The 27,995-nt window shown below is 43.1% G+C and overlaps 1 protein-coding gene across 1 annotated transcript; it reads left to right on the top strand.

The window, feature by feature from the left end:
• Positions 1 to 333: 333 nt before the first annotated feature.
• Positions 334 to 27,968, top strand: SNTN (sentan, cilia apical structure protein). Its single transcript, XM_082412439.1, has 4 exons — positions 334 to 2,721; positions 4,743 to 4,777; positions 12,990 to 13,129; positions 18,691 to 27,968. The coding sequence occupies exons 1-4, from the start codon at positions 2,612 to 2,614 to the stop codon at positions 18,847 to 18,849; spliced, it is 444 nt and encodes a 147-aa protein (XP_082268565.1). The 5' UTR covers positions 334 to 2,611; the 3' UTR covers positions 18,850 to 27,968.
• The last annotated feature ends 27 nt before the right edge of the window (positions 27,969 to 27,995 follow it).

A 27,995-nucleotide genomic window follows, 5' to 3' on the forward strand; every position in this document is an offset into this window, starting at 1 on the left:
CAGTGCCAGTAGCTGCAAGGACGCTTCCATCTCAAAGTTAGATTGCTATTGCCTGGCTACATAAGACACTGTCTCAGCAGGAAAGAAAGTAAGTTTCTCGTCTCCTTTTACTGCAGAAAAAGAACAGAACTGCCTATAGAATATAGAATAACAGAATTGGATTAGGCCTTGAAAAAAAAAAAATCAATACCCGTTATCCCAGTGCCTGGAGCCCAGCTCTGTAGTTGTGACACGCTCTGTAGTGACACGCTCTGTAGTTGTGACACGCAGGTTCAGTAGTTGTGGCTCGCGGGCTCTACAGCGTGGGCTCAGTAGTTGTGGCTTGCAGGCTCAGTAGTTGTGGTGCACGGGCTTAGTTGCTCCACGGCATGTGGGGTCTTCCTGGACCAGGGCTCGAACCCGTATCCCCTGCCTTGGCAGGTGGATTCTTAACCACTGCGCCACCAGGGAAGCCCTGCTACGCCTTTTTGATCCTAAGTTTGATTCATTCTTGAGGAGAATGTTATCAATAAACCTGATTCCCAGTATTTTGCTTCCATCAGCACCATCGTCATCACCATCATCACCATCATCATCATGTTTCTTCCCATTTGTTTACCCCACCCTCCTATTCCAGTCTCTGCCCCAGGAGGTTGATTCCTCAGACTCCACCTCCCAGGCCTCCTTCCTGCTGGTTCCCTGATTGGTTTGGTTAATGGAAGGCACAGGCTGGAGATCAGAGCCTGGGGTATCTTTTCCCCACTCCCTCCCTGATTTGCCTGATTTGCAGCCGCGGCTGTCTCCCTTCATCCACGGCTTCTGTCAAGTGGCCCCTGCTCCAAGAATCCTGCTCTCTCTGGGCTCCGTCATCCGATTTCCTCTCCTTGCTCCTTCAGGACAAGAGTGGTAAGTCTCCCATCGCTTCTAGTCTCTGGGTGCCTCGACATCCTTGTTTATTTTCCTAACTGTGACTGCTGAGTGATCCCTTCATGGGTGTCTCTGATGCCATCCAAGTTAGAGTCTTTGTTCTGCCAGGATCCTGATGACATGTCATCTTCTCCGTGTCTATTATTGATTGCTCCCTGTGTATCAGACACTGTGCTTTCCATGAGAAACGTATTTCCATGAGGAAAGTATTATTTTATAAACGAGAAAGTAGACTTAGCCATTTTAAAGATCTTATCCCAGGTAACACAGCTAGTAAATGGCAGAGTCAGAATTCAAACTACTCCAGAGCCTCTGTTTAACCACCGCCAACAGTTCTGCAATACAGTCCATGTCAGAATCATCTGGCGTGTTTCTTACAAATCCAGATTCTCAGAAACCTACTCAGAGCTCTCCGCTGAGGAAACCAGCTGTTGGTTTTAACGTGGGCAGTGAAGCTGGGTTAGGGTCATCACCTGCTCCGAGGGAGCTAATTGCATAGGTTAATTGACAACCGATGGGGCGGGCTGGCATTAAAACTCTGACCAGTATGGACAACAGTAATTAGTGAGATCAATCAAACTCTCTCTCCCTCCCATATTTAAATGAAAAATGCTAAGGAAATTAGGAGGTAGAGGGAGGACAGAAAAGAAAACCATAAAGAGAAGCAGGCAATGAGCAAGTGGAGGGGCCATATGGTGGAGCAGTGACCAGTGATGCAGTAACGACAGCAGCGTCCCTGGAGCCAAGCGGAAGCCGGAACAATGACTATTCCTGGCTTCTCTTGAGATCTATCTCCTCTCACCCATCAACTCACCAGTGATCTAAGTAATCGCTGGTCATGTCTTCCCTGACCCAGACTCATTTGACTGAGCTGACATCCCCCAGCTCTTACAGAACAAGCTCTAAGCAAACACAAGTGAAATAGCCTTCCTACTGGTCTTCCTGAATTTACTCTGTTCGTTTCTCTAAACCATTATTCACACTGAAGCCAGAGTGACGTCTCCAGACTGTAAATCTAAGTTTATCAGCCTCCTTGCCTAAAACTCACAAATGGTTTCCTATTCTGTTGACATAAGTGAAAATTCCCTACCATGGCCTCCCAGTTCCTGCGTCGTCCAGTCACCATGCCTCCTCTTCCTCCTCACCTGGAGCCTCCCTCCCCCTCATCCTCTCTGGTCCAGCTACCCTGGCCTTCTTTCACTCCCTCCCGATCACCACACTCCCTCCTGCCACTAGGTTTACCACAGGCTGTTCCATCTGCCTACCATGTGGATCCCTTGCCCTCTCACCTACTTCATTCCTTCCTTCTCAGCATCACACATCACCTCCCCAGGGATGTCTCCCTCACCTCCCTGACTGACACCAAACTCATAGCATCCCCCTTGCACGGTATTGTCACAGGGGTGACTTCTTTTGTGATTACGTGATTAATATCAGCCTTGACCACTAAGCTCCCTGGGATCAAAGTCCATGTCTGAGTTTTCTCACTGTTGTGTCCCCAGTACCTTGTACGGTGTCTGGCCCACAGCAGATACTCAAATATTTGTTGACTGCATAACTGGTTTAATGTCTGCCTGCAAATAACACTAGGGAAAGGCTCTTCTACAAGGGCCACTGTATAGTTGCCATGGAACGAATGACAATAGTAACAGTGGGCAAGTAACTGTCGCTTAGGAAGGGCCGACATACAACAGGAGACCACAGTATGTGTGGCTGTATGCACAGTACCCAGGACCAAGCACTCCACTTGGAAGGGGAGCCCAATCCTTCTGCAGCTGCAACATCTACTTTAGCACCTAGGACAATGCCCAGAAGGTCAGTGGCGCTTGGCTCTCCTTTATCGAGTTTCATTTAAGCTTGCAGGTCTATTTCCAGAGTTCATGGCTACAACTTGGTAGCCAAAATGGTGCCAGTTTGGTGCCTGTTACCACCTCAATCCTGCTTTCAATTGAGTTGGAAAATAAAAGAGAACAAATTTGCAGCTTTGATTGCAAACTGAAAAAGTGATACAATTAACACAAATGTCTTTGACTGCCTCTTGAAAAACATTTGTAAATCAAAATTGGTAATGTTTTTAACGGTATGACATATTCTTTCAAATTATCCATGAGAGAGGGAAATGGTTTTGGATCATGCAAATGTGTGAAATTATGCCTAATAAATGAGAAATATTCTTCCTTACGTAATTCCCTTTAGGGGACCTGCTTTAGTTCAAAAAACTTTTTGAACACTTGACAGGTGCCAGGTATTCTGCGGGGCCAGGGGTAGGAGATATGGAGAATCTGCAGAACTCTTGCTGTCAAGGGCCTCACGCTCTGATGGAGGAGATCGTGGCAAAAGAAAATAACACGAGCCATGTTGCAAGTGTACGTCGTGTAAAGTGTACGTAGGATAAAGTGCACATCCTTTATCCTATGAAGGCGATAATAAGGGTGCAGAAAGGTAATAAGGGTGCATTCTTAGAAAATTAGGAGTAGCTCATGGAGAAGACCGTAAAAGGTCCAAGGTATCATAGAGTCCAGCTTCCTAACTTCACAAGGAAGAAAAATGAGGCCCCCAAAGGTCACGATCTCTTGACTAGTTAGTGCCAAACCAGATCTCGAACCCAAAAGTTCCCTTTAAAGAGCTGTCAAAGATATGACCAAGTTCTACTGTTCTTACTGGCTTTCTCCAAACCACTCCAGCCACTGGGGGTTGAAGTGTCAAGCAGATGTTGTTTGCTTTTTATAAGGGAGCAGCAAGGTCCATCTCCCTGCCTCCCATCTGGTCCCTTTCCACTCTCCTTCCCATATATCAGGTGGAATAACTTCCCCAAATGCAAATCTGATCATGCCGCCCCTTTCCTTCCCACCACCCTTAGGTTAACAACCTGGGTCCATCCTAAGGCTCACTCCAAGTGCTCTGGTCCTGACCCTTGACTGCGGCCTCCTCTTCCACCGCTATCTCCTTCCCTCTCCATGTTCCAGCCACACTGTTCTTCCTCTGGTTCTTCAATCTTGCCATGCTTTCTCCCGCTTCCGGGGCTCAGCACACACTCTTCCCTCTGCTTGGAACACTCTTCCTCCTCCTTCACCTAAGGATTCATTTGGTTCGGATAAAATACCATTACCCTGACCTGCAGACTGGATTAGTCCTTCCCTGCCCTCTGTATGCGCTCTGCCATTGCTCTGTATTGAATCACGGGTTGAACATCTGCCTTCTGCACTAGACTCTAAGCCCCAAGAGTGTGGGAACATCTCAATCATTCACTGATGCGTCCCCAGCCCCTAGCACAGTACGTAGATTCTTAGGCAGGCTAAGCTGCTGGAACAAATACACTTCAAATCCTTAGTCTTTTACAGAGCAAGAAGTTATTTTTTTCTTTTTCATGTGACAGTTCAGAGTCGGGGTTCCAGGTTGGTGGCAGTTTTACTCCATGCCACCATGTAGGGACACAGGCTGATGTGGCTTGTGGCTTCAAGATGCGGCTTCCAAAGTACTCCTGATAATTTCTGTGTTAATTGGCTGGAAACAGGAAAGGGCACGGAAGAGGCTGCGTAGAAGGTGACCACTTCTCTTCTGCTCCTTTTCCATTGGAGGGCATTTGGTCATATGGTCACAAAAGGCTACACAAAAGGCTAGGATATGTGGGCCAGCCATTGCCAAGTACTGTACTTCTTTACCATGTGACAAGGGGAGAAAGGATTTTGAAAGACAGATGGCAGCTCCACCAGAACACTCAGGGCAGATTTACTGAAAATAAATTAATTTTTAAATCATTATATTGCTCTACTTTAGATGCTGATATCAATACCCAAACTCCCAGAATCATTATGTTTCTATCATTTTGTTGGCAGCATTTCAATATCCAAACAACTGGCTTCAATAAAAGGTAAGGCCTGGGGTGACAGAGACGTCTGTGTTTCTTCTCTACCATGAGAGCATGCCAAGAGTTAAAAATAATAGGACACCAAAGAACGCCAACGATGTAAGAGAGCTTGTAGATAAATCATCAAGCATTTATGATGTTCTTTTTATTCTTATTTTTATTTTTTTATAAATTTATTTATTTATTTTTGGCTGCGTTGGGTCTTTGTTGCTGCGTGCGGGCTCTCTCTAGTTGCGGCGAGCGGGGGCTACTCTTCCTTGCGGTGTGCAGGCTTCTCATTGCGGTGGCTTCCCTTTGTTGTGGAGCATGGGCTCTAGGCATGCAGCCTCCAATAGTTGTGGCTTACGAGCTGTAGAGCGCAGGCTTACTACTTGTGGCACACAGGCTTAGTTGCTCCTCGGCACATGGGATCTTCCCAGACCAGGGCTCGAACCTGTGTCCCCTGCATTGGTAGGCGGATTCTTAACCACTGCGCCATCAGGGAAGTCCCTGATGTTCTTTTTAAACATTTGGGAATTGAGGTCCAGTGATAGGAATTAGCTCACCCAAATGTAAAGGCCCAGCTATAATAGGAGCATGGATCCCTGACTCCTAATTCAGTGTTCATCCCGCCATGGCCAGTTGGCCCTCCATGGGCAGTATCCTCAGTGTGTCCAGAGCAAGACCATCAGCATCCGACTCATAAACCTTCAGTGGTATTCAGGGTGCAATCAGTCCCCAACTGCCTCTGTTGATTGAGCAAAACATAGTGTGGCAAACTCCCAAGGTGTAAACATTTGCCCTCAGCACTCCATTTTATAGGTAAAATATTTTTAGAGCCAACAATACTGTCATGGAAATAACAATATAAGAAAAAATACACTCATATACTGGGATCATTATCTTATTCCAAAACATGTGGCTTCTTTATAGAGTAACAAGCACAGCTGGATTCTACTATATTGCAGTTATTTTTCCTCCTAGATGGCTGGTCTATGTCTCCAGAGGAGATGCTTTATATTTCTATTTAAATAAATCTTCAACTTGGTGAGAATATTATTGTTACACTATCACAACACAAGAGACCCATGATTTCTGTTTCACAATTTCAGGCACTTTTGATAATGTCAATGACAAAATACCATGTCCATGACATGATAAATATCCATGACATTTCTCATATAACAGCCCCCTCTGGGAGGCTGAGGGGGGAGTGTAACTCTCTATCATGCACACTGCCCACCAATACACACACACACACACACACACACACACACACACACACACACACACACATCATTCCTGGCACCAGACTCCTTCCAGTAGACAATTGGGCCACATTTATTCCCATGCTTTAAGAAAACACAGGATAAATATGGCTCACCTTGCCAGAATGTATTTTATTCAATGGTAATTTTAAATGTTATTCACTGAAATCAAGCAGGGCTAGATCATGGAATAGAAGTCAGTACCAACCCACATTTTCACCTCTAGCTGTTTGGGCTTATGCCCTTGATCTCTTGGGGGAGGTGGATAGAAATGGGTGTTGAGTACATATTTGCCTGTAGCATCCAAAGTAGTTTTATAGTGGAAAAGTTTGAAAAGTGCTAGAGTATTGGGGAAACTATCGATCTAGCACGAAAACAGAAGAGATCTAATTTTTAGTTCTGCCATACATGACTGATGCAAACTGGGAGAAACCACGTTTCTCCTGTAGGTCTTCATTCCTTCCTTTGAAAAAATAACTAATATTAAGAGAAGTTCTAAAATGAGGTGATTCTGACACTTTGCTGTACTGAGGTTTGTGTTTCTACTACACTAAAGTGTTAGGAACTCACTAGATGAAATGTTTCACATTTTAGGTTCCACTTTCCAGGGCAGGTGAGGAGAAAGAGGCAGGGATTGTTCTCAAGTTCAAGTCAGCTCAGTTCAGCACACGTCTATGCTAAGGCCTACAACACGCCAGGGCCTGGGAATGAATGCAATGATAAATAAGATGCAGTGACTGCCCTCAGGGAACATACAGCCTAGAGCTGCACTGTCCAATATGGTAGCCACTAGCCACCTGTGGATATGGAACACTTAAAATGTGGTTAGTTTGAATCGAATTGTGCTGTAAGTGTAAAATATATGACAGATTTAAGAGACTTAGTAGGAAAAAGTGTAACATATCTGAGTAATTTGTTCATGTTGATCACATGCTGAAATGATATTTTGATAAATTGGGTTAAATAATATTTTTCTAAAATAATTTTATCTGCGTCATTTTACTTTTTTAATGTGGCTACTTAGAAAAAATTTCATTATAATTCAGGCTCGTATTACATTTCTTTTGGATAGCACTGATCTAGAAGGTAATTGAGACAGATAAACAGTGTTTCAGTCTGAAGGTTATGACAAGCTTATGTTTAGGGAAGTAGAGAAGCACAAAGGAGGGGCAGGTAGCCCTATTCCAGGGTTTGGGAAAGAATCCTGCAGGATACACTGCCTGAAAAGCAAGATCTAGAGGCCGCGTGCATCACGGTGAGAAGCCAGACTGACTGTGTGACCTTGAGCAAGCTATTTAACCTCTCTGTGCTTCAGTTTCCTCATCTATAAAGTGGAGGTGATACTGGAACCCACCTCGGAGGACTGATGTAAGAATTAAATGAGTCAAATCATATGCATCCCGTAAAGAAGTGACGGCATACAGAGCGTGGGCTCCATAATCGTCCATCACGATGCAAAAGCTCCAGGAACCAAGGAGCTGTTCTCTTAACATGGCTCACTGCTCTCTCCCCAGAACTAGGACAAGGCCCGGCAATAAGTACTTGCTGGGAGGACGGAGTGTGTAAGGAACTGCAGACAGTTTAGTATTATTAAAGCATAAAAAGTGAGGTAGGAGCTAGCAGGAAATGAGGACATGAAGTGCCTAGATTAACACCCTCCCCCCACCCCCATTCCAAAGGCAAGAGAGGCCATAAAAGACGCCCAAAAAGAAACATCAATCCTTTGCATTTTTAATGGCACTTCGCCCTTTACAATATGCTTTCACATATTCGCTCACAACTCTGTGAGGCAGACAGGGCAGGAATTAGGAGGCAACACGCTGAGTTTATTAAGGGAAGAACCCGACCATAAAAAGAGGAAACCAAAAAACGCCTCACAAGGTCTCATCAGTATCGGTAGGATAACCGGAGCTCGTTTTTATCTTTTATTTTAAATTTTTTTCTAGTTCGGTTTTTACCACGAGCATATGTTATTTTATAGTCAGGGAAAATGCATGCTGTGTTAAAATGAATGGAGGAGAGGGAAGAAAAGTGGACTAGTCCAGATGGAGTCCCCATTTAGAGAGCAGTCAGACCTGAACTTCATCAGAGGACTGGGAAATGTCTGGTTCCACAGCCTCCATGGAGATGCTCTTAAAAGGAGTTATTCCAAAGTGGCAGATCTTTCTATGGCCTTTGAAGGCAGACAGACTTTCGAATCTTTCCTCTGCCACCTGGCAGCAATGTGACCTTAAGATTCTTAATCTCTCCATGTGTCAGTTTCCAATATGTAAAATAGAGACACAAATAGTACCTACCTTTCTGGGTTTATGAAGCATTAAATAAGCTTATGTTTGAAAGGCATCTGGCACACAGTAAACAAGAAAGGTGTCTATCATTACTTGCAAGCTCACTCACAGCTTGGAAGCTCACCCGTTCCTTTCCAGAAGGGCACAGCCAGGAGAGGAAGAGATTACTATCCCCCATGAGAAGTCTCAGACCCAGTAGAACAACCCATACTAAAGCCCTGTCTAGTTATTCTGGGTTATGAATAAATAAATCAACTGGTAAAAGTTACAGAAGGGATATTTACCTCCGAAGGAATTAAGGTGTTTCTTCTAAGCACTTTGCTTCTTAAAAACAAGACTATTTATAAACAGAGTTTATTCTTTAGCCACGTAAATGCCAAGTTACCACCATACAGCTCCTCACCACCTCAACCCCACCTCCCAGGAAAGGGAGACATGAGCTAAAAGAAATATGCCATCTCCTTGTTTTTGATGAGCAGGAAAATCTTGGGTAATTGAGGAAAAAATCCCAATTTTACTTTTTATTTTTATTTTTTTAATTTATTTATTTTATTTATTTATTTTTGGCTGCATTGGGTCTTTGTTGCTGCACGCGGGCTTTCTCTAGTTGCAGTGAGCGGGGGCCACTCTTTGTTGCGGTGCATGGGCTTCTCATTGCAGTGGCCTCTCCTGTTGCGGAGCACGGGCTCTAGAGCGCAGGCTCAGTAGTTGTGGCTCACGGGCTTAGTTGCTCCGCAGCATGTGAATCTTCCCGGACCAGGGCTCGAACCCGTGTCCCCTGCATTGGCAGGTGGACTTCCAACCACTGCGCCACCAGGGAAGCCAAAAAAATCCCCATTTTAAATGTGGGTTTCAGGATGTGGCAGAAATGAAGGGAAGAGGTGGATAAGGATAGGAGGGAAAAGAGCTAAAAATTGAGTGCAAAGAAGCAGGGAACTTTCTGAGTCTGGGAGAGTAGTCTAGATGGAGGGCCAGCCACTGGACTAGCAGACAGAAGCCACAGGTCAGGATGACTGAGGATCAGAGACCGAAGAGGAAATCAAGGAGTAAGAAGCTAAGGATGCAGATTCTGCAGACATTGATTCGACAAATGTTTGTGAAGCACCTCCTAGATCCTAGGCACTGTTCTAAGTGCTGAAGTTTCCACAGAAGAGAAGACAGGCAAAACATTCCTATCTTCATGAGGCTTATGTTTTCAACATGGATTCAAATTCAAGCTCTGCCACTTATTAATGTGTCCTCAGCAAGATCCTATCCTTTCTTCATCTATGGAATGGTATAATCATGGAGAGACGTACTGTGTTCATGGGTTGGAAGAGTCAACATAGTAGATATCAGTTCTCCCCAAGTTGCTCTCTAAGTTTAATGAAATATCACAAAATTCAAGTTGTTTTTTAAAAAAAACAGACAAACTTATTCTAAACTTTATGTGGGAAGGGGGCTAAAATAGTCAAAACTGTAAACATCTCAAATATCCTTCCGTGGTGAATGTGGTACTTTCATATCATGGAATACTACTCAATGAAAAGGAAAATACCATCAATACATGAAACAACTTGGAAAAAACGCAAGGGAGGGGCTTCCCTGGTGGTGAAATGGTTAAGAATCCGCCTGCCAATGCAGGGGACATGGGTTCGAGCCCTGGTCCAGGAAGATCCCACATGCTGCAGAGCAACTAAGCCTGTGTGCCACAACTACTGAGCCTGCGCTCTAGAGCCCGTGAGCCACAACTACTGAGCCTGCGTGCCCAGACTACTGAAGCCCCCACACGTAGAGCCCGTGGTCCGCAACAAGAGAAGCCACGACAATGAGAAGCCCGCCCACCACAACGAAGAGTAGCTCTGCTCGCTGCAACTAGAGAAAACATGCTCACAGCAACAGAGACCCAACACAGTCAAAAATCAAATAAATAAATAAATAAATTTATTTTTTTTAAAAAACGCAAGGGAACCACAACATTGTAAAGCAACTATACCCCAATAAAAAAATAAAAACAGAAGAAAAAAAAACTCAAGGGAATGATGCTGAGTTTAAAAAGCCATTCTTAGAGAACTTCTGTAGGATTCCATTCACAGAACATTTGTTGTTTCATAACATATGAAGATGGAGAACAGATTAGTGATTGCCAGGGGTTAGGGGTGGGGGAGGGGGCAGGTAGAAAGATTGGCTGTAACTATAAAGGGTTACTATGAGAGAATCTTGTGTTGGTGGTACAGTTCTGTATATTGATTGTGGTGATAGTTACACAAAGGTACACATTTGGTAACATTGCCTAGAACCACACACACACACACACACACCGGATGAGTGCATATGTAACTGGTAAAATCTGAACAAACTGTGGATCGTATCAATGTCAGTTTCTTGCTTTGGATGTTATACTGTAATTATGCAAGATGTTTCTTGGGGGAACCGGTGCAGGACATTGTTTTTGCATATTTATTGGCAATTTCCTGTAAATTTATAATCATATCAAAATAAAACGTTTAAAAACACAATAAAAATTTAAATGGTATAATAATCCCTATGGTGGTTATGAGAAGTAAATATACAACTTATTAAAGTATCTGGCACACAATAGATGCACAATAAATGGCAGCTCCAACTTCCTATCCCAACCAGATTGCTTGACTTGCTCTAGCTTGTCCTTGACTTGCTCTAGCTTGCGAGCAAATAAGTGGGTACTCTTGAGTGAGGGGCAAGAAAGAGTTATCTATTTGCAGGACCAGGAAGTCCGAATGCCTCAAGCTTCGGCCTAATTGTGGGTGAAATGACGGGGGGATGGAGAGGACGCACATTTCCTCATGCAAGAGAGAGAGAGGCCAACACGTTGATTAGAATGCTGTGGCAGATGTTTATATACACAATTTACCATTTAGTCGGAGTCCTGTTCAGAGATACAGTAAAAACTGAGAAGGTCCACAGTTTTTTTCCCTTCATCCATTCCTCTTAACTCTTGTCATTCCATCTAACTTTTTTTAATTTTTATTTTATATTGGGGTATAGTTGATTAACCATGTTGTGTATTGAACTTTAATTAAAAAAAAAAAAAACTAAATGCTTAAAATCTTTTAAAGCCTTTTCTGTACATGTGATGGAAAATCCTGATTCCTTTCCACAACCTAGGAACCCTGAATGGTCTAGCCCCTGCCAACCTTTCTAATGAAACACCCTTTCAGCTTCTAGAATCCCGCCACAACTGTCTCCTTTCAGCTCCTCCAATGTGCCAGGCTCCTGATCTGAGCCTTCACATATGCTGTTCCCTGAGCCTGGAACACTCAACACAACCCTAATCCCAGGCTGACCCACCCCACCCTTTAGATGACAGGTCCTTCCCACCGTATTGGTCTTAGCTTAAATATTAATCTACTTATATAATAGATGCCTCCAAGACAACCTATCTCAGTACTTTTCCTCCAAGACCCACTCTGTAATTTTCTATTTCTTCTGTTTCTATACCTTCTTTGCCTCATACAAGTTGCAAATATGCATAATATATGTGTATATGGAGAAATAAATAATTATCAAATATGTATAAAACAAATATATATATACACATATATCCTCTTGATTATTATTTATTACCCCACTAGATTGTAATATAGATGAGGGCAGAGGCCACATCTGGTTGTGTCACTTCCATGTGCTGAACAGCTCAGAAAGTACCAGAAACACAGTAAGTGCTCGATACAAAAGTCACAAATATCTGACTGATCATCTTTCTTTGAATCCATGATTGTTGCACATTACCTGGGCAGAAAGCTGTTGGATTTTGTTTTTCTCTTCTCTTCTTCCTATTCATTCATTCAACAGCATTTACTGGCACCTACTTCATAGCAGGCATTTGTACTGGTCACTGGGAATATAGTGATAAAAAAAGCTATGATCTCTGGCCTCATGGAGCTTGTATTATAGTTAGAGAGAAAGATGATTAAACATGTAATAACTGTAAAGCAGGAAAAGTTCTATAATAGGGGATATATTGGGGACTGAGAGAACAGAGAGGATAAGAATTTCTTCACTGTCCTTTGTGCAGTTCTCAGAGTTCACTGTGTGCTACCCACTGGAAGGGACTGAGCTAGTACCAGCCTTTCAAGGAATTTAAATCAGAGAAACCAGCTAGATCACTGTGATTGAGGCCATGATTCAAAGAGATTCCTTGTCTATCATGGTATCAAAAGACTTGTCCTGGATGTCATTCTCCTTTATCACACTGGCATGTGGTGATGCTCTATCTGACACAGAATATAGACTCCACAAGAGCAGGACTTTGTCTTATTCAATGAGGTATCCTTAATGCCAGGGACTGAGCCAAGCACACAGTAGATACTCTATAAATATTTGTTGAATAACTGAATGAAATTACACATCGGAAGACCAAGGCTTAGAGAGGTCAGGTGTTTTCCCAAGGTCACAGGGGAAGAGGGTGATAAATCTCATCCTAATTCTACTAATTCTAATTGCTACTGCAGGACTTTTGTTCTCCATGGTTTAAAGATCAAGGATCAGACACCCCCATGTCCCACTCCCAGATAGGTGGCAAAGAGCCCAAGGCCAGGATCACATTGACACAAACCTTCCAGCCCTGTTCCCTAAGTTCCCCTGGAAGGTAGAGCCTCATGTCTGGGGAAGGGTCATTTCTAACCTAGGCTACACAGTTGTACATTTCTTCTCTCACAGCTCTACGCAAGGGTTCAGATCTGGAAAAAGCCATCGCCACTGCTGCTATGATTTTCAGAAACTTTTCTGACCCTGATGGTAAACTTGGGAAAGCTACTGCCAAAAATCTACTGCAAACCCAATTTAGGAATTTCACAGAGGTAAGAGAACTAACAGGTACCAAGAAACAGGGGCCCACGCCATAATGGCTGGCCCGAAAAGTCAACAACTCCAGCTCAAAGGCACCATTATGTTGCTTCATTCCACAAATGTTTATTGGACACCTACCCTATGCCAGGAAGTGACCTGAGCACTGGGGTTAATGCAGTGAACAAGCTAACAATGCAGCAGAGTAGAGAGATGTGCTGAAAAAGTAATTAGAAACAGTCAGAGGACCGTGAAAGAGTAGAACATGCAGTGAGAGAATAAAACAGAGGGACCATCTTGGGCTTGGTGGTCAAAAAAGAGCTCCTGGGAAATTAAGGTATAGCTAAGATCTGAAGAACGAGCTCAAGAGTGAGCAGGGACCGGGGGCGGGGTGCGTGCGGGATGAGAATGATGGCATTCCCAGCAGAGGATTTGGCATAAAGCATGTCAAAGACCTACGAGGGCCAGTAAGTATTGGTGAGAAGAGAGAGGAAAGTAGGAAGCAGTGGAAGAGGAGACCGGGGAGGTGGAGAGAAGCCACTTCTTACAGAGGCATAGCGTGAGGGCAGGAGGAAGCCAGGGAAGTTTCTAAATCCAGGTCGAAGAAATTACACCAGCTGCAGTAGGAGATGAGACTATGGTTGGGATGGGGAGTGAAACGAAGAAAAGGGGAACTGTGGGGAAGGAATCCAAACAAAAGATGTTGGTTTGGACTAAGGTGGCAAATATGGGAGGCATCTGGAAGGTGGAATGAACGGGATCTGATAACCATGAAGGCTGAAGAACAAGGGGGGACAAATAATGATACCTCGGTTCTGACTGTGGGAAGAAGTGGGTGGTGGTCCCGTTTCCAGAGAAGAGGAAAGCTGGAGAATAAGCAGATTTGAGGTGGGGTGGGAGGTGGGGGCAGGTGATGAGTTCTGTTAGCACGTGTCAAGTTTAAGATGTCCTTGAAACTGTCAAGTGGAGAAACTCGGACAGCAACAGGATACGTGAGCAGGAAGGTCAGAATAGAGATCTATAACAGTGAGAGTGAGACATATGAACATGGTTACTGAACAGAAGGGAGTGACCTAAACCGTCTAGAGGCATCTTTCTCAAACCTCAGCCACCTGAATACCATCTTCAATATTTTCCCCATATCTGCCTATAGCCTGTATTATAATTTACTTAGAACTTGTTAAGAGAACGCTCTACTTAAATTATTTTATAAGGAGCCTTGATCACTATTTTAAATGTAAATTCAGTGGGTAAAAGTGAAAGGTAGTAAAAAAAATATAGATGACTGTTCATTCTTATTTAATATTTATTCTTGCATCACCTAAAATTGTGTTACATTCTACCAGCAGTACATGTTCAAACTTTGGAAAATACTAGCCTAGGGAAAATGCATAAGAAAAAAGGAGGGCCTCACACAGAACCTAAACCACCAACATTTAATGGTAGATTGAGCAAGAAAAAACTTAAAAGTAAACAGTCTCTCAGGTTCTATGTGTATTCTGAGACGGTTAAAAGAGAAGTATTATAGTTCCTTTAAGATATAAATATATACGGTTTTAGCCTACCACAGTTAAATAAGGTGCCACCCACTGGGGGAATCTGGGTCAAGGGTACAACTTCCCGTGAATCTATGATTGTTTCAAAAGAGTGTGTGTGAAATCAGCTTTTTTTAAAATTCCACACGTAAGTGATTTTTTTTAAAGCCTGTTTCATAGAAACAGTGAATAGATTGGTGGTTGCCAGGAGCTAGAGGGAGGGGAAAGTGGCATGGTATAGGTCAGAGGGTGCAAATTTCCAATTTTAAGAAGAATAAGTTCTGAGGCTCTAATGCACAGCATGGTGACTATAGCTAGTAATACGGTACTGCATGCTTGAAGGTCACTGAGGTAGATCTTGAGCATTCTCCCCACACACACGCACACACACACACAAGTTAACTCTGTGAGGTGACGGATGTGTTAATTATCTTGATCTTGGTAATCATTCCACAATGCATGTGTATTAAACCATCACACTGTACACTTTAAATATATACAATTATATTTGTCAATTATTCCATAATAGAGTTAAAAAGGAGTGTGTGCAGCAAGATCCTTTTTGACCCACCTCCTAGAGAAACGGAAATAAAAGCAAAAATAAACAAATGGGACCTAATGAAACTTCAAAGCTTTTGCACAGCAAAGGAAACCATAAACAAGACGAAAAGACAACCCTCAGAATGGGAGAAAATATTTACAAACGAAGCAACTGACAAAGGATTAATCTCCAAAATTTACAGGCAGCTCATGCAGCTCAATATCAAAAAAACAAACAACCCAATCCAAAAATGGGCAGAAGACCTAAATAGACATTCCTCCAAAGAAGATATACAGATTGCCAACAAACACATGAAAGGATGCTCAACATCACTAATCATTAGAGAAATGCAAATCAAAACCACAATGAGGTATCACCTCTCACCAGTCAGAATGGCCATCATCAAAAAATCTACAAACAATAAGTGCTGGAGAGGGTGTGGAGGAAAGGGAACACTCTTGCACTGTTGGTGGGAATGTAAATTGATACAGCCACTATGGAGAACAGTATGGAGGCTCCTTAAAAAACTAAAAATAGAACTACCATACGACCCAGCAATCCCTCTACTGGGCATATACCCTGAGAAAACCATAACTCAAAAAGAGTCATGTACCACAATGTTCATTGCAACACTATTTACAATAGCCGGGACATGGAAGCAACCTGTGTCCATCGACAGACGAATGGATAAAGAAGATGTGGCACATATATACAATGGAATATTACTCAGCCATAAAAAGAAATGAAATTGAGTTATTTGTAGTGAGGTGGATGGACTTAGAGACAGTCATACAGAGTGAAGTAAGTCAGAAGGAGAAAAATAAATACTGTATGCTGACGCATATATATGGAATCTAAAAAAAAAAAAAGGTTCTGAAGAACCTAGGGGCAGGAGAGGAATAAAGACGCAGACATAGAGAACGGGCTTGAGGACATGGGGAGGGGGAAGGGTGAGCTGTGACGAAGTGAGAGAGTAGCATGGACTTATATATACTACCAAATGTAAAATAGACAGCTAGTGGGAAGCAGTCGCATAGCACAGGGAGATCAGCTCGGTGCTTTGTGACCACCTAGAGGGGTGGGATAGGGAGGGTGGAGGGAGACACAAGAGGGAGGAGATATGGGGATATATGTATATGTATAGCTGATTCACTTCGTTATACAGCAGAAACTAACACACCATTGTAAAGCAATTATACTCCAATAAAGATGTTAAAAAATTAATTAATTAATTAAAATAAATTTTTTAAAAAAGGAGTGTGTGCGTGTGTGTGTGTGTCTGTGAGTGTGAAAGAGAGAGAGAGAGAGAAAGAGACAGAGTACTACAGTGTGAGACACAGAAAAATGACTGGAAAGAAATGTTAATAATAGTAAGCTATCTTTGGGTAATGGGGTAAAGGGTTATTTTTACATGCTCCTATTTTTTCTAAATGTCCAATATTAAACACATATCATTTTTGAAATAATTTTTTTAAGAAAAGCTATTTTTTCAGCCAGAAACATCAGGCAGAATTAGACAAGAGATCCAAAGTTCTGGGGAGTCTTTACAGAGAGGGTGGGAGAACAAATCCTATATCACCAGCTTACATCAGAGGCCGAAAGAAATGACAGATCCTAGAGAGAAAAAGAATTGTGCGTGTACCTGGCAAAACCTCAGCGAGCTTTTAACAAGCGTGAAAATGAGGACCTAGTAGACAGATCATCCTGGTGTGATTCACCATCCCTCTGAGAACATCAGAGGAAAAGAATTAAAACCAAAGTCACCAGGAAAGACACCTTCAGCCTCGTGTCCCTCAGTGTAGGCTAAACCCGGGAACGGCAGCCGTTCTGGGATCGCTAGCAGCAGACTCAGCCAGACCACGGTGCAATGCCGCCCTCTCCTCCAGATGAGAGCAGAGACTGATTTCAGGGGACTTGAGGGGACTGCTCATCCCTGGCATCCTCAGTCTCAGTGGTGATAACTTCCCTCCACTGAGCAGACATGTAGCGTCACGTCAGAATGCTGTCTTGGGGGACTTCCCTGGCGGTCCAGTGGGTAAGACTCCGCGATCCCAATGCAGGGGGCCCAGGTTCCATCCCTGGTCGGGGAACTAGATCCCACATGCGTGCTGCAGCTAAGTCCGCATGCCACAACTATGAAGCCCGCCTGCCACAACTAAGAGCCGGCACAGCAAAAATAAATTTAATTAATGAATTAATTAGATAAAAAAGAATGCTGTCTTGGACCAGCCGCCCAGCTCTGCCCCGTGAGAGTCCCTAAGGCAGGTACAGCATAAGAGTCTCCATTGCTAACTGGGCCTTCTCCTAAATCCTCACACAGGGTTCTCTGGTAAACTGAGCCAGACCTTCTGGCTGAGGCCTGGGTCTGAAAGGAATATGTCCTTTCTCATAAGCCTAAACATAATTTGGGGGATCTGACTTAGCCCTCTATAGCCAGTCAGAGATAGTAAAACTGAGGACCTAAAAACACTGCTAAGAAGATAAGAAGCAAGATGGTGGGTCAGGCCCCAAGAAGTCTGGACCTCCGCCAGCTCCGTGGTCTTAAAATATGCAGCAAAAAGAGGAGGAAGACCTCCAGCCATCTCTGACCTTTGAGCAAAGAGTGCTTTACGCTAGTAAAGGGCTTCTCTCTCTGTCTTATCTCCAGCTCTTCCTGGAGGGAGACAGACACAGGTCCTTTCACCCTCACTGGCAAGTGTGACCTCTTGAGGAACAGCCTAGAGAAACATGAAAGGTCTAAGCCGGTAAGAGGAATGTACCATCACTCTTAAAGTGCCTTAGTCATTGCTGTGATGGCTTTTTTTGCAGCCAGCACATGGATGAGTGTTTGGGGTTAAACTAAATGCAGTGAATCAAATGACCTTAACGTTTTTGATGCACTTGGGAAGATAACGTCACGAGCTGTGGCTGGAACTGAAAATCCCCTCCGTTTAGGTGTTTTCAGGTGTTTTCCTTCACTCTGTTGCTGAGGACTATGAAGTTGGGTTTGATTCATGGTCAAACTTAGGGCTGAACAATCTTCCACAGCACATATTTTCTTTTAGCGTATTTTATTCCATATTTCTGGATAATCTTATGCTCAGTGGAGCACATAGTGGATACCTCCAATAACAAAGGGATTGTACTCTGAAACCATAACAGTATCTGTATCTGTAGAGAAGTGAGGTAGCAGTTGAGTGTGGGCTCCAGAATCAGGTAGCCAATGCGCTGAATCCTGGTTCCACACTCATGGCTGCCTAGCTTGGGGCAAATCACTTCATTCTCACTGAGTCTCTGGCATTGCCTCTGTAGGGTGGGAGAATAGTAGTTCATATTCAATAAGGTCACTGTGAGCACTCAGTGAGATAACCTATGAAAAGATTTAATACAGCGCTCAACTAGTAGCAATGGTAGCAACTTGACGTGTTGTTAATAGCATGTTTACTATTGCGTATTATCTGTAAAACCGAGGTGGCATGATGAATTCGGTTTTTTTGCTTTTTCTTCCTTATGCTTACAGGGACAAGAAACCAAACCAAGATACAAAGACCTCCTTTCTGAACTCGACGAACATACAGAAAATAAGCTGGATTTTGAGGACTTCATGATCTTACTGTTAAGCATCACTGTAATGTCAGATTTGCTACAAAATATATGGAGTGTAAAAACTATGCCATAAACAGCTTTAAATACATAGTTAGACAAATTAAGGGCAAAAAACAGTATTGAATTCTTGAATTTTTTTTCATTTTATTTTTAATTAATTGAAGGTACTGATCATGCACCTGGGGTTGCCTAGGATGGTTCTGATTGCTAATATTCAAACCCCGTGTAACTAAAAAGTCTATGCATACTCTTCAAAAATGTTTAAATAATATAGTCTGTGGTGCTTTATAATATGATAGATTTGATACCACTGAATATTGCGTTGCTTTTGCTGCATCAGTAGTGTCTTAGAGCACTTTCCTTATAATCACTGAGTCCCTCATTCACTCGCTCATTAAACAATGTGTGTTGAACCTCTACTTGATGGTACTGCTGAGGATACAGTAATGAACCAGCCAATCTCTGCCTTCAAACATGCCTGCAGAAGTCCAGCAGTAGAGACAGGCTACGAACAATTTATCAGTCAATTGCATATACAGTATAATTATAATTGTGATAAGGGCTACAGGATGCTAAAAGAGCTGTTATCACCAGACCTGGGATCAAAGTCAGATAAGCTCTACCGATATTCTGCAAAAGGCAAAACTATAGGGGGGAAAAAAAAAGAGCGGTGCTTGCCACGGCTGCAGGTGGGAAATGGAGCTGTCCACAAATAGGCACGAGGGAACTTTTAGGGAGGTTGGGAATGTTCTATAGCTTGATTGTGGTGATGGTTACATGACTGCACACATCTGTCAAGCTCTTAGAACTGCACACTAAAAAGGGTGAATTTTACTGTATGTGAAGTCTACCTAAATAAATATGACTTAAAACCCCCAAATCCCAATATTTTTGTAATTTCTGGCCATGATTTAACCAACAACTCCTTGAGAATATGATGTAAAGGTGGGCATGTCTTAAGGACACACATCCCCTATGGCTATACCTGTGTTCCTGAGTTTAAATTATACACACACACCCATCAATGCCTGAATCTTTGAGATAGACTTGCACAAAGACTTTTACTCATTATAATATTATTGTAGCTTCCTGAGTTCCCTCCCTCATCTCCTCTTTTCTTCCCAGCCCAAAACGTTAAGGAACCCTTTCTAAAGGGAGACCCCTGACCCTGGTCTGGAGAAGCGTTATCTCATCTTGCAGTGTTCCAAATCCACCAAGACCCGACTCCTTAGCCCTCTCTACTTTCCAAACCTTAGGCATTCTAAGTCCAAGAGTTTATGTACCATGTCAGGGAAAGCCCCAGACTTTACTCTGTCACCATCTTAATAGGAGGAATGTGTGTTCAACAAGACTCAACCCCTGTGCCAGGTACTGTTTTAGAAGCTTTCCAAATATTAACTCCCATCATAACCCTCTAAGGTAGGTATTAGTATTATCATCTCACAGATGAGGAAACCAAAGCACAGAGGTTTTGATTTTCCCAAAGTCACACAGCTGGCAGGTTGGAGAGTTCTCTGCCCTCTCTGTGGGCATTGCTAATTTTGTTTTAATATTAGACTTCTTCATGAGCAATAATATAATTCAACAAAAATAACTGTGCACATTTCCGGCACTGTGTGAGAGAGAGCGTGGTACCAGCTGGGTCCTGGAGAACCATTTGGCATTCCTCAAATAGAATCTGTGGGCTGTGCTCCCTCCAAGCCCTTTGTATCTTAGTCACAAGTAGCTGAATATGGCAACCTTGGTGACCAATCGAAAGGTCAGATTCACACCTTTCAGAGAAGGAAAAAAGAGACCCTGGCCAATGGTGTGAGGAGGAATCTTGGAGCCATTCCAACCCTTGGGGCTCCCAAAGGATTTATGAATCTCCCTCCCAGATGGGAAATCACACTCCTCTGAGGGGGAAATCAACTATAGAATCTATTTTAGGCCAATGCAAAGAATGAAAACAGAGAAAAAGCTCTTGGAGCATCAGTGACAGATAAATCGATGAGCCCTACGCTAAGACACTAGATCACAGGAGCCTCACCTCTTGGTTCTGGTCCCAGGACCGTGAGCTCTACCCTTCCAACAAAGGTTCCATCTTGAAAATATTACTGGTCATCACAGGTGATTATGGATGCAAATCTGTCCTGGGATCCCTTGGTTGCAAAGAACAAAGCCCACTGGAATCACATACACACATACACATATACACACACACACGAAGGAAAAAGGCACAGGTTGTGTTTATCAACAAAGTACAGCAGCATATAACAAAATGAAAAGGCAGAGAATGCAACTAATGTCCACGAAACATTGGAAACAGCGATAGAAAGCAAAATCAAGATTTTGCTCTTAGGGTCTCTTAAATGAATTGGTTTCTTGGCTCTGCTTCTGTCTGCATGTGGTCTCTCCCTCATTTCTATCTCTACCTCTTGACTAGTTGTTTTTTTGGTTGTTTTTGTTTATTTCTGATTCTAGGCCCCAAAGCCAAACACGTTGTCCCCATTGCTGGCTTCACTTCTCTCTTTAAATGCTCAACCAACACTCACTAGCATCTCAGAAGCCCAATTCCAATCCCCCAGCACGAGAACCTGATTGGCTGGATTCAAGTAGGGATCACTCCAGATCTAGCTGTCTGTGTTCAGGGATGCAAGTCATGTGCCCCTTCAGCAGGGCCTGTGGGAACTGACTCTGCAAAGTATATGGACAGGTTCTCAGTGAAGGAAGGGAGGAGCCAGGGAGGAAATGACTGACAGAAAATTATAAGAATCTCTAATACAAAATCCATAACTTGGACAAGAAAGGGCAGTGTTATTTGCTTCTCAGGCATGGGCTCAGCAAACATAGGAATTGATGGAATAATCTCCCTTGTTACTCCAGGTAAAACCTTTCTTGCACCACTGTATAAAAGGAGCAAACCTGAGCCTCCCTGGGAAGGTTTCCTGTGATTAAATATAGTCAAGACCTTCCTGTACAAGAGCTGTGAGCATCCTTGCAATTTGGTGAGCATGACAGAAACAGACCCAGTCCTGGAACTCCTAATTTTCTTTATTTTAGCCTCTAAAAATGGGTCCGAGTATGAGATCAGGAATTGTGCTTTAAATAGTCCTTTGTGAGAAAGGGGGAAAGTGCTGGAAGGAAACCAACAGGAGTCCTGCACATCAGCTGCCCTTCGGCACTGGTAAAGCTAACGAGAGTTCTCAGCGGAATTCTGAGCTAAGAGAAGGAAGGCCAGTTCGCTGAATCTGGCGAAAGCTGACACAGTCCACGGACAAGGGGCGAAAGTAACCCAGCAAATTGGCCTTGAAAGACTTATTGTGCCAGTCTCTTTCCTCTAATTTCAATCTAGGACACATGGATTCAGATTTCTCTCTGATCTTTTGTGGGGTACGGTTTTGAAATGACCAACTTCTGGTGTAAAGCGGGGTCTCTGCCTGGTCTCCTCTACCACGCACTTGAGGATTACGTTCCTGTCCCACATGTTCAATACTTCGTCCACAATTCTGAATGTAAGAAAAGTGGACGCTGACGTTTTTCGTATTCATTTGGTGACAAAACATAAACCGTAACTAACTAGAGGCTCTTGGTGGTCTTGATTTCTCCCACTTCGCACGAGTGTTCAGATGGTACGGCTGCGGGGTCTATGCCTCTGGGGGAATCGCTGTCCTGGAGAAGCGGACCAGTCCAGAGGGCTGGACTCTGGTCCCAGCTCCGCCACCACCAGCCCTGTGGCCCTGAAAAAGCCCTCCACCTTTTCTGAGGGAGCCTCATATTTTTTCAAATATAAATGTGGGATCAGAGTGGGACCTATTTTCTTAGCCAAGTCACTGTGAGACTTAAGGAAGCATAGAAATACTTCAGGAATGCAAAGTGGGCCTGTGTACATGTCTCATATCCATTCTGATTTGTCTAATTCTGGACAAATGGTCATTTTCATTATTCTTGCTCATGGCTGCCCCTAATAGAGCATCTACTACACTCAGGTATTGCCAGATGGTCCTTTGCTTAATTCCCTAAACAACCTTAAGAGATTGGTATTATGATCTCTATTCCACCAAAGAGAATGAAATTTAGAGAGGTCGAGTGACTTACCAGGGTCACAGAGCAATAAGTGGAAGATAAAACCCGGGTTTCCAATCCACATCTATCTCGTGCCACAGTCTGGCTCCTCTCTGTGAGGACAAGTGTGGATATAAAACTCCCCAAAGGAGAGCATCGCCATGATTTACGGCTTATACCTGATTATAATTACCTGTTCTCCAAAACAAGGAGGAGGAAGAGAGAAAGAGGAAGAGCAAGCAGCAGCGGAAGCATCTCACGCGTCCAGAACCCAAAGGGAATCAAGAAGCATTAAGGGAAAAAGCAGTAACAGTATAACTTGGTTTTCCTTGCCTTTCTGTGTCATTTAGGAAGGCAATTCTTCCTTTGGGGAAAGGCCATGGAATTTTAAAATCTGTGTGGTCTGTAGCCCATGGTTTTGCTTGAAGAAAGTATAAGTGGCAGGAGGGAGGCCATGGAAGAAAGGAAGGAAGGGCAGAAGGGCCCTTGGGAGAGGAAGGGGGTCCCGACATGCACCTGCTAGGCGGGGCGTTGTGGATGCTGATGTGGAGGGCAGAACCCGGACTTTGCTTCCCAGCTCTGCTCCTGACCCCCTGCTTCCAGATCTCAGATTCTTCCTTACTTAGTGAAAGGGTGCCCTGTGACCAGATGTCCCCCAAATCCCTTCCCATTCTGAAATAATCTTTTATATTAACCAGGACTTTTTTTTTTTTTAGAAAATTATAGCAAGTGCCAGTGACCATATGGACAAATTTTAATCACTTAAAAAGCTGTCTCTTCTACTCCTCTTTCCTAACTTTAACCTTGGCCGTCTGTGGTATAAGCCCAATACACAGAGGGCTAAACGTCCGTAAGCAAGAGGTGTCCCAGAGAAAAAAGAGATTAAAAAAAAAAAAAAAAGCTGATGATTTCTCAATGCTTTGTAGATTAAAAACATGTAGCTATGCTTTATATGTTTTGAAAGTGCCACGTAAGTCACACAATTCATGTGGCCATTTACTGGCTTGTAAGTAACATCTATAAAAGTAAGTGCCCTGCCCGTCTTGTATAGTATCCTCAACACCTAGAACAGCACCTAGAATGTAGGGGGTGCTTGATGAATATGAAACAAAAAAAATTAATGAATGAATGAGTCTTTCTCAGACAGAAGAGGTGGAAAACGGGAACATGAAGATATTTGCTTGGACACAGCTTAATGTCTTGCTGAAAAAAAAGAAAACATGGTGTGCTTTAATGGTACATGAGCAAACTGGGTCTGATGACAAAGACTGTGCTAGCTTTAAAAATCGGTAAGAATGAAGATTTATACTCAGTTTAAGATTGCTTTCGCTTTAGCTTAGCTCAGAACCAGCAAATCAGCCGTGCAAAGTATATTGTCCAGATCAAAGACACAGAGAGTGAAACATCCCCATTGTCTAGGGGCCAATAAAGCCCACGCAGAGTGAACAATCCATCAAGGCAGTGGAGCTCAGAACCCAGAACCGCTCTCCAGCTGTGATTATCTGGGGGCAGAGCCTCAAGTGCACTTCCAGCTCCTTCTGTGTCTTGTCTATTATGGGACCTCAGCCAGATCCAAAGGCACATTTTTATTTATAAGATGGAGCTTTTTCAAAATGCAATGATTTGTCTTTATATTCCAAGAAATTTCACTGGCCTCATCTGCTTCTCATTATAGTTTCTTGTCCTTTTTTACCTTAAGAGTATGCTTTGACCTCAAGCAGATTTGCAGCCCACAGCGGGACAGGTTAATCCTGGGAAAGCTTTGGACCCTTCACCAGGGAGAGAGATGGAGGCCTCAGGAGCAGGACCGGGTTGATCTGGTCGCAAGGCAGCCACATCTCTAGCGGCCTGCGAAAGCTGGGAACTGGCTGCTTTCTCTAAATCTCTCTCTTTGAAGGAAAGAAAGCTGGAGGTATTGGGAGCCTCTGAAGGACTTAATGAAAATCAATAACGAAATTAAAAGTGAGAAAAGGAGAACTTCGATTACTCTGACACTTTGGTCTTCAAGGAGAGAGCTTCGATTCCCCCTGCAAGGCATGTGTGGAATAGTGAAGACATTAAATGGCAGAACAATGGGGCTTATGACTCATGAGCTGTCCACGCTGGATTCCCTCCACCCACCCGCTCCCTGAAATCAGAAAGGGAGGAGAGGTGAAGAATGGAAATTACTTCTAATCTCTGGGGGACCATGTGGGAATGAACTGCGGTTTCTTGACCAGGAAACCCCTTTGAAATTAAGCTCGAGGCAGGTGATGGGGCTCAGAGCAATGGGAGGCTTTTGTCAGCACCCTGAGGCCACACACGAAGCCAGCTTGCTTATGATGTCAGTTCTGATCTTCATTTCAACTGTCCTGAGCTGCTTCGGGGCTGATGCAAAAGCTCAGGAAGAGGAGGTCATCGCTCTTCCTGAGAAAGATGACCTGAGACATCATGTCAGTTGTGCCTGGAGCATCTCAGCCTGAGAACTAAGACTCTTACTCGTGTCTGTATCCTTACGAGGATGGGCTGATTGTACTCGTTGGCATGTACACAGCACACATTCACAATCAGCATCTATGCCCATTGCTCTGGGCTGATGTCATACGAGTCATAAATTTTGAATGTCACTAAGTAGCAGATGATGCTGATGCCCAGCACGTATCTTCTCAGCACATATGAGTCCCCCGTCACCTCAGGAGACTATCTCCAGCTCGCTGACCACTTCCTACCTCAGGTACACACGTCTTTCTTCTCTGGAGCCCTAGGAACTTGCTCTATAGCCGGCAGGGGACATATGGGCATGTGGAGAGTTAAAACCCCCAGAGGCAACTCTCAGCCAATGAGGAGGAAAGTCAATGACTAAATCCTCAAAGCCTCCCCACCCTTTGATTATGAGGCAAGTCTTCACAGCTTCTCAGAAGGTCCCCAGGGAGACTGAGACCCAGTTGCCTCCAGTGGTAAATTACCCGTTAATATACTTTTATTACTTTTCCTCCTTTCCTTAATTCACTTTCCCAATTTCCTTACTTTTGCTTCCTAGGCTCGCCTTCCTATAAACTTCCTGCACCTAGTTTCCTGTCTCACGGTCTGCTTTGTAGGGGGTGGGTGAGTGTGGAATCCAAACTGAGAGAGCCCCTCCCCTGACCCCTATACTGAGAACAGTTTTTCATTTTATTTTTTTAATTCTTATTGGAGCATAGTTGCTTTACAATGTTGTGTTAGTTTCTGCTGTACAGCAAAGTGAATCAGCTATACATATACATATATGCCCTCCTTTTTGGATTTCCTTCCCATTTAGGCCACCACAGAGCATTGAGTAGAGTTCCCCGTGCTATACAGTAGGTTCTCATTAGTTACCTATTTTATACATAGTATCAATAGTGTATATATGACGTGGATGAACCTAGAGACTGTCATACAGAGTGAAGTCAGAAAGAGAAAAACAAATATTGTATATTAACGCATATATGTGGAATCTGATAAAATTGGTATAGACAATCTTATTTACAAAGCAGAAACAGAGACACAGATGTAGAGAACAAACTTATGGATACCAAGGGAGAAAGGGGGGTGGTGGGATGAATTGGGAGATTGACAACAGTTTTTCGTACATCATAAGTAATCAAAAAGTACATGTGGATGTCTTGGGAAATCTTGCTAATGGTAATTCCAGCTATTCCTTAGAATCCTTTGGGAGATGATTCACAGTTGGAGATCATGAGACAGAAAAGATGAAATACTCCCTTTCTTCGAAGAAGAGGGACAGCATATATATGAAAGCAGGACCATGTGTGGTAAATGCAGGGAAAGGTTATAGTTCTGCGTGCCTGGGACTTGGGTAGGTGGTAGATGAATGGTGGGGAAGGAGACAGGAAATAGGTATCTATCAATTCTCCCTCTTATTGACTCATTTTATTCCAGGTACCGCAGTAAAGGAGATTTCCGTATAGAATTGAGCTCAACTCTAACCTAAACAGGCAAAGAAGACTTTGATCAAAACTATTCAAATAGGGGAGAGAAATTGAACTCAACTCTGAATATAAAAGGGAGAAGTGGGGATTTAGAGGCAATTGTCAGAGTGAGGGAGTAGGTGAAAAATTAGTAAGAAGAAATTGATTAGATATCAAGAGTGGGAGGATTCTCACTAAACTTGCTAATCCTGGGCTTGGCGGCCGCAGGAAAGGCCTGGTCAAGAGCTCGGCTCAAAGGCGCCAGGTTAAAGTTTGACCAAGAAGCTGGTCAAACCCTACCAGGGTGCTACCTCTGCTTCAACACAAGGAGTACGTGAAGCATTGAACTGTCCATCCACACTGTCAACAGGTTCTTATGAAGCACTTCTGCTGGGTTCCAGGATACAGTGGGGGAGGAAGACAGACATGGTCCTTATTCTTATGAAGCTACATGGTTTGGAGGGAAGGTAGACACAAACTGGGAATTGCGTGGTTCGGTAAACACCGTGATACGGGAAGCCCGGGAATATCCAGGAGGAACACCTGCTTTTTTTTTTTTTGGATGACTTCCAGGATGACATGACATTGTATTTAAAGCCTTAAAGGTGAATTAGGTGTTGGCAAGGCAACGAGGAAAGAGCATAACATCATTAAGAATATGGTGGGTTCAGGAAATTGAAAAAGAGCTTGAGATGGGTGACATATATACACTAATATGTATAAAATAGAAAACTAATAAAAAAATAAATAAATTTTTTAAAAAAAGAAAGAACACTTTCCTATTCATAGTGGGAAAAAAAAGTATTGTGAGCTACATTCTTTTTAATGTACACTGTATGTTTATTACATCAAAAAAGTCTATGAAGATTATAAATATGAAAATGGAATTATACTTTATTTTTATAAGTAAATATTTCCTTAAATTGGCCACACATAGTTGTACACAGAACCTAGATGTCAAGTCAGCTGAATATTTTATAATATTCATTCATTCACTTATTCTTTCAAAATATATTATTGAATATCTATTATGTGCCAGGCATTATTATAGGTATTGAAGATAAACAAAATTCCTGCTGTCAAAGTATATATGTATTTAAGCAGAATAGGCTCAATAAATAAATGAAATAAAAAGAAGAAAAATAGGAAAAAAAAAAAAAGCTTGAGATGAGTGGGGGAGATTTGAGGAAAATTAGGCGGGGAAGTTGGATAGAAGCCAGATTTAAAAAAAAAAAAAAAGCCTTGA

Source organism: Balaenoptera physalus (genome assembly GCF_965194825.1).
Source record: "Balaenoptera physalus genome assembly, chromosome: 11".
NCBI classification, from domain to species: domain Eukaryota; kingdom Metazoa; phylum Chordata; class Mammalia; order Artiodactyla; family Balaenopteridae; genus Balaenoptera; species Balaenoptera physalus.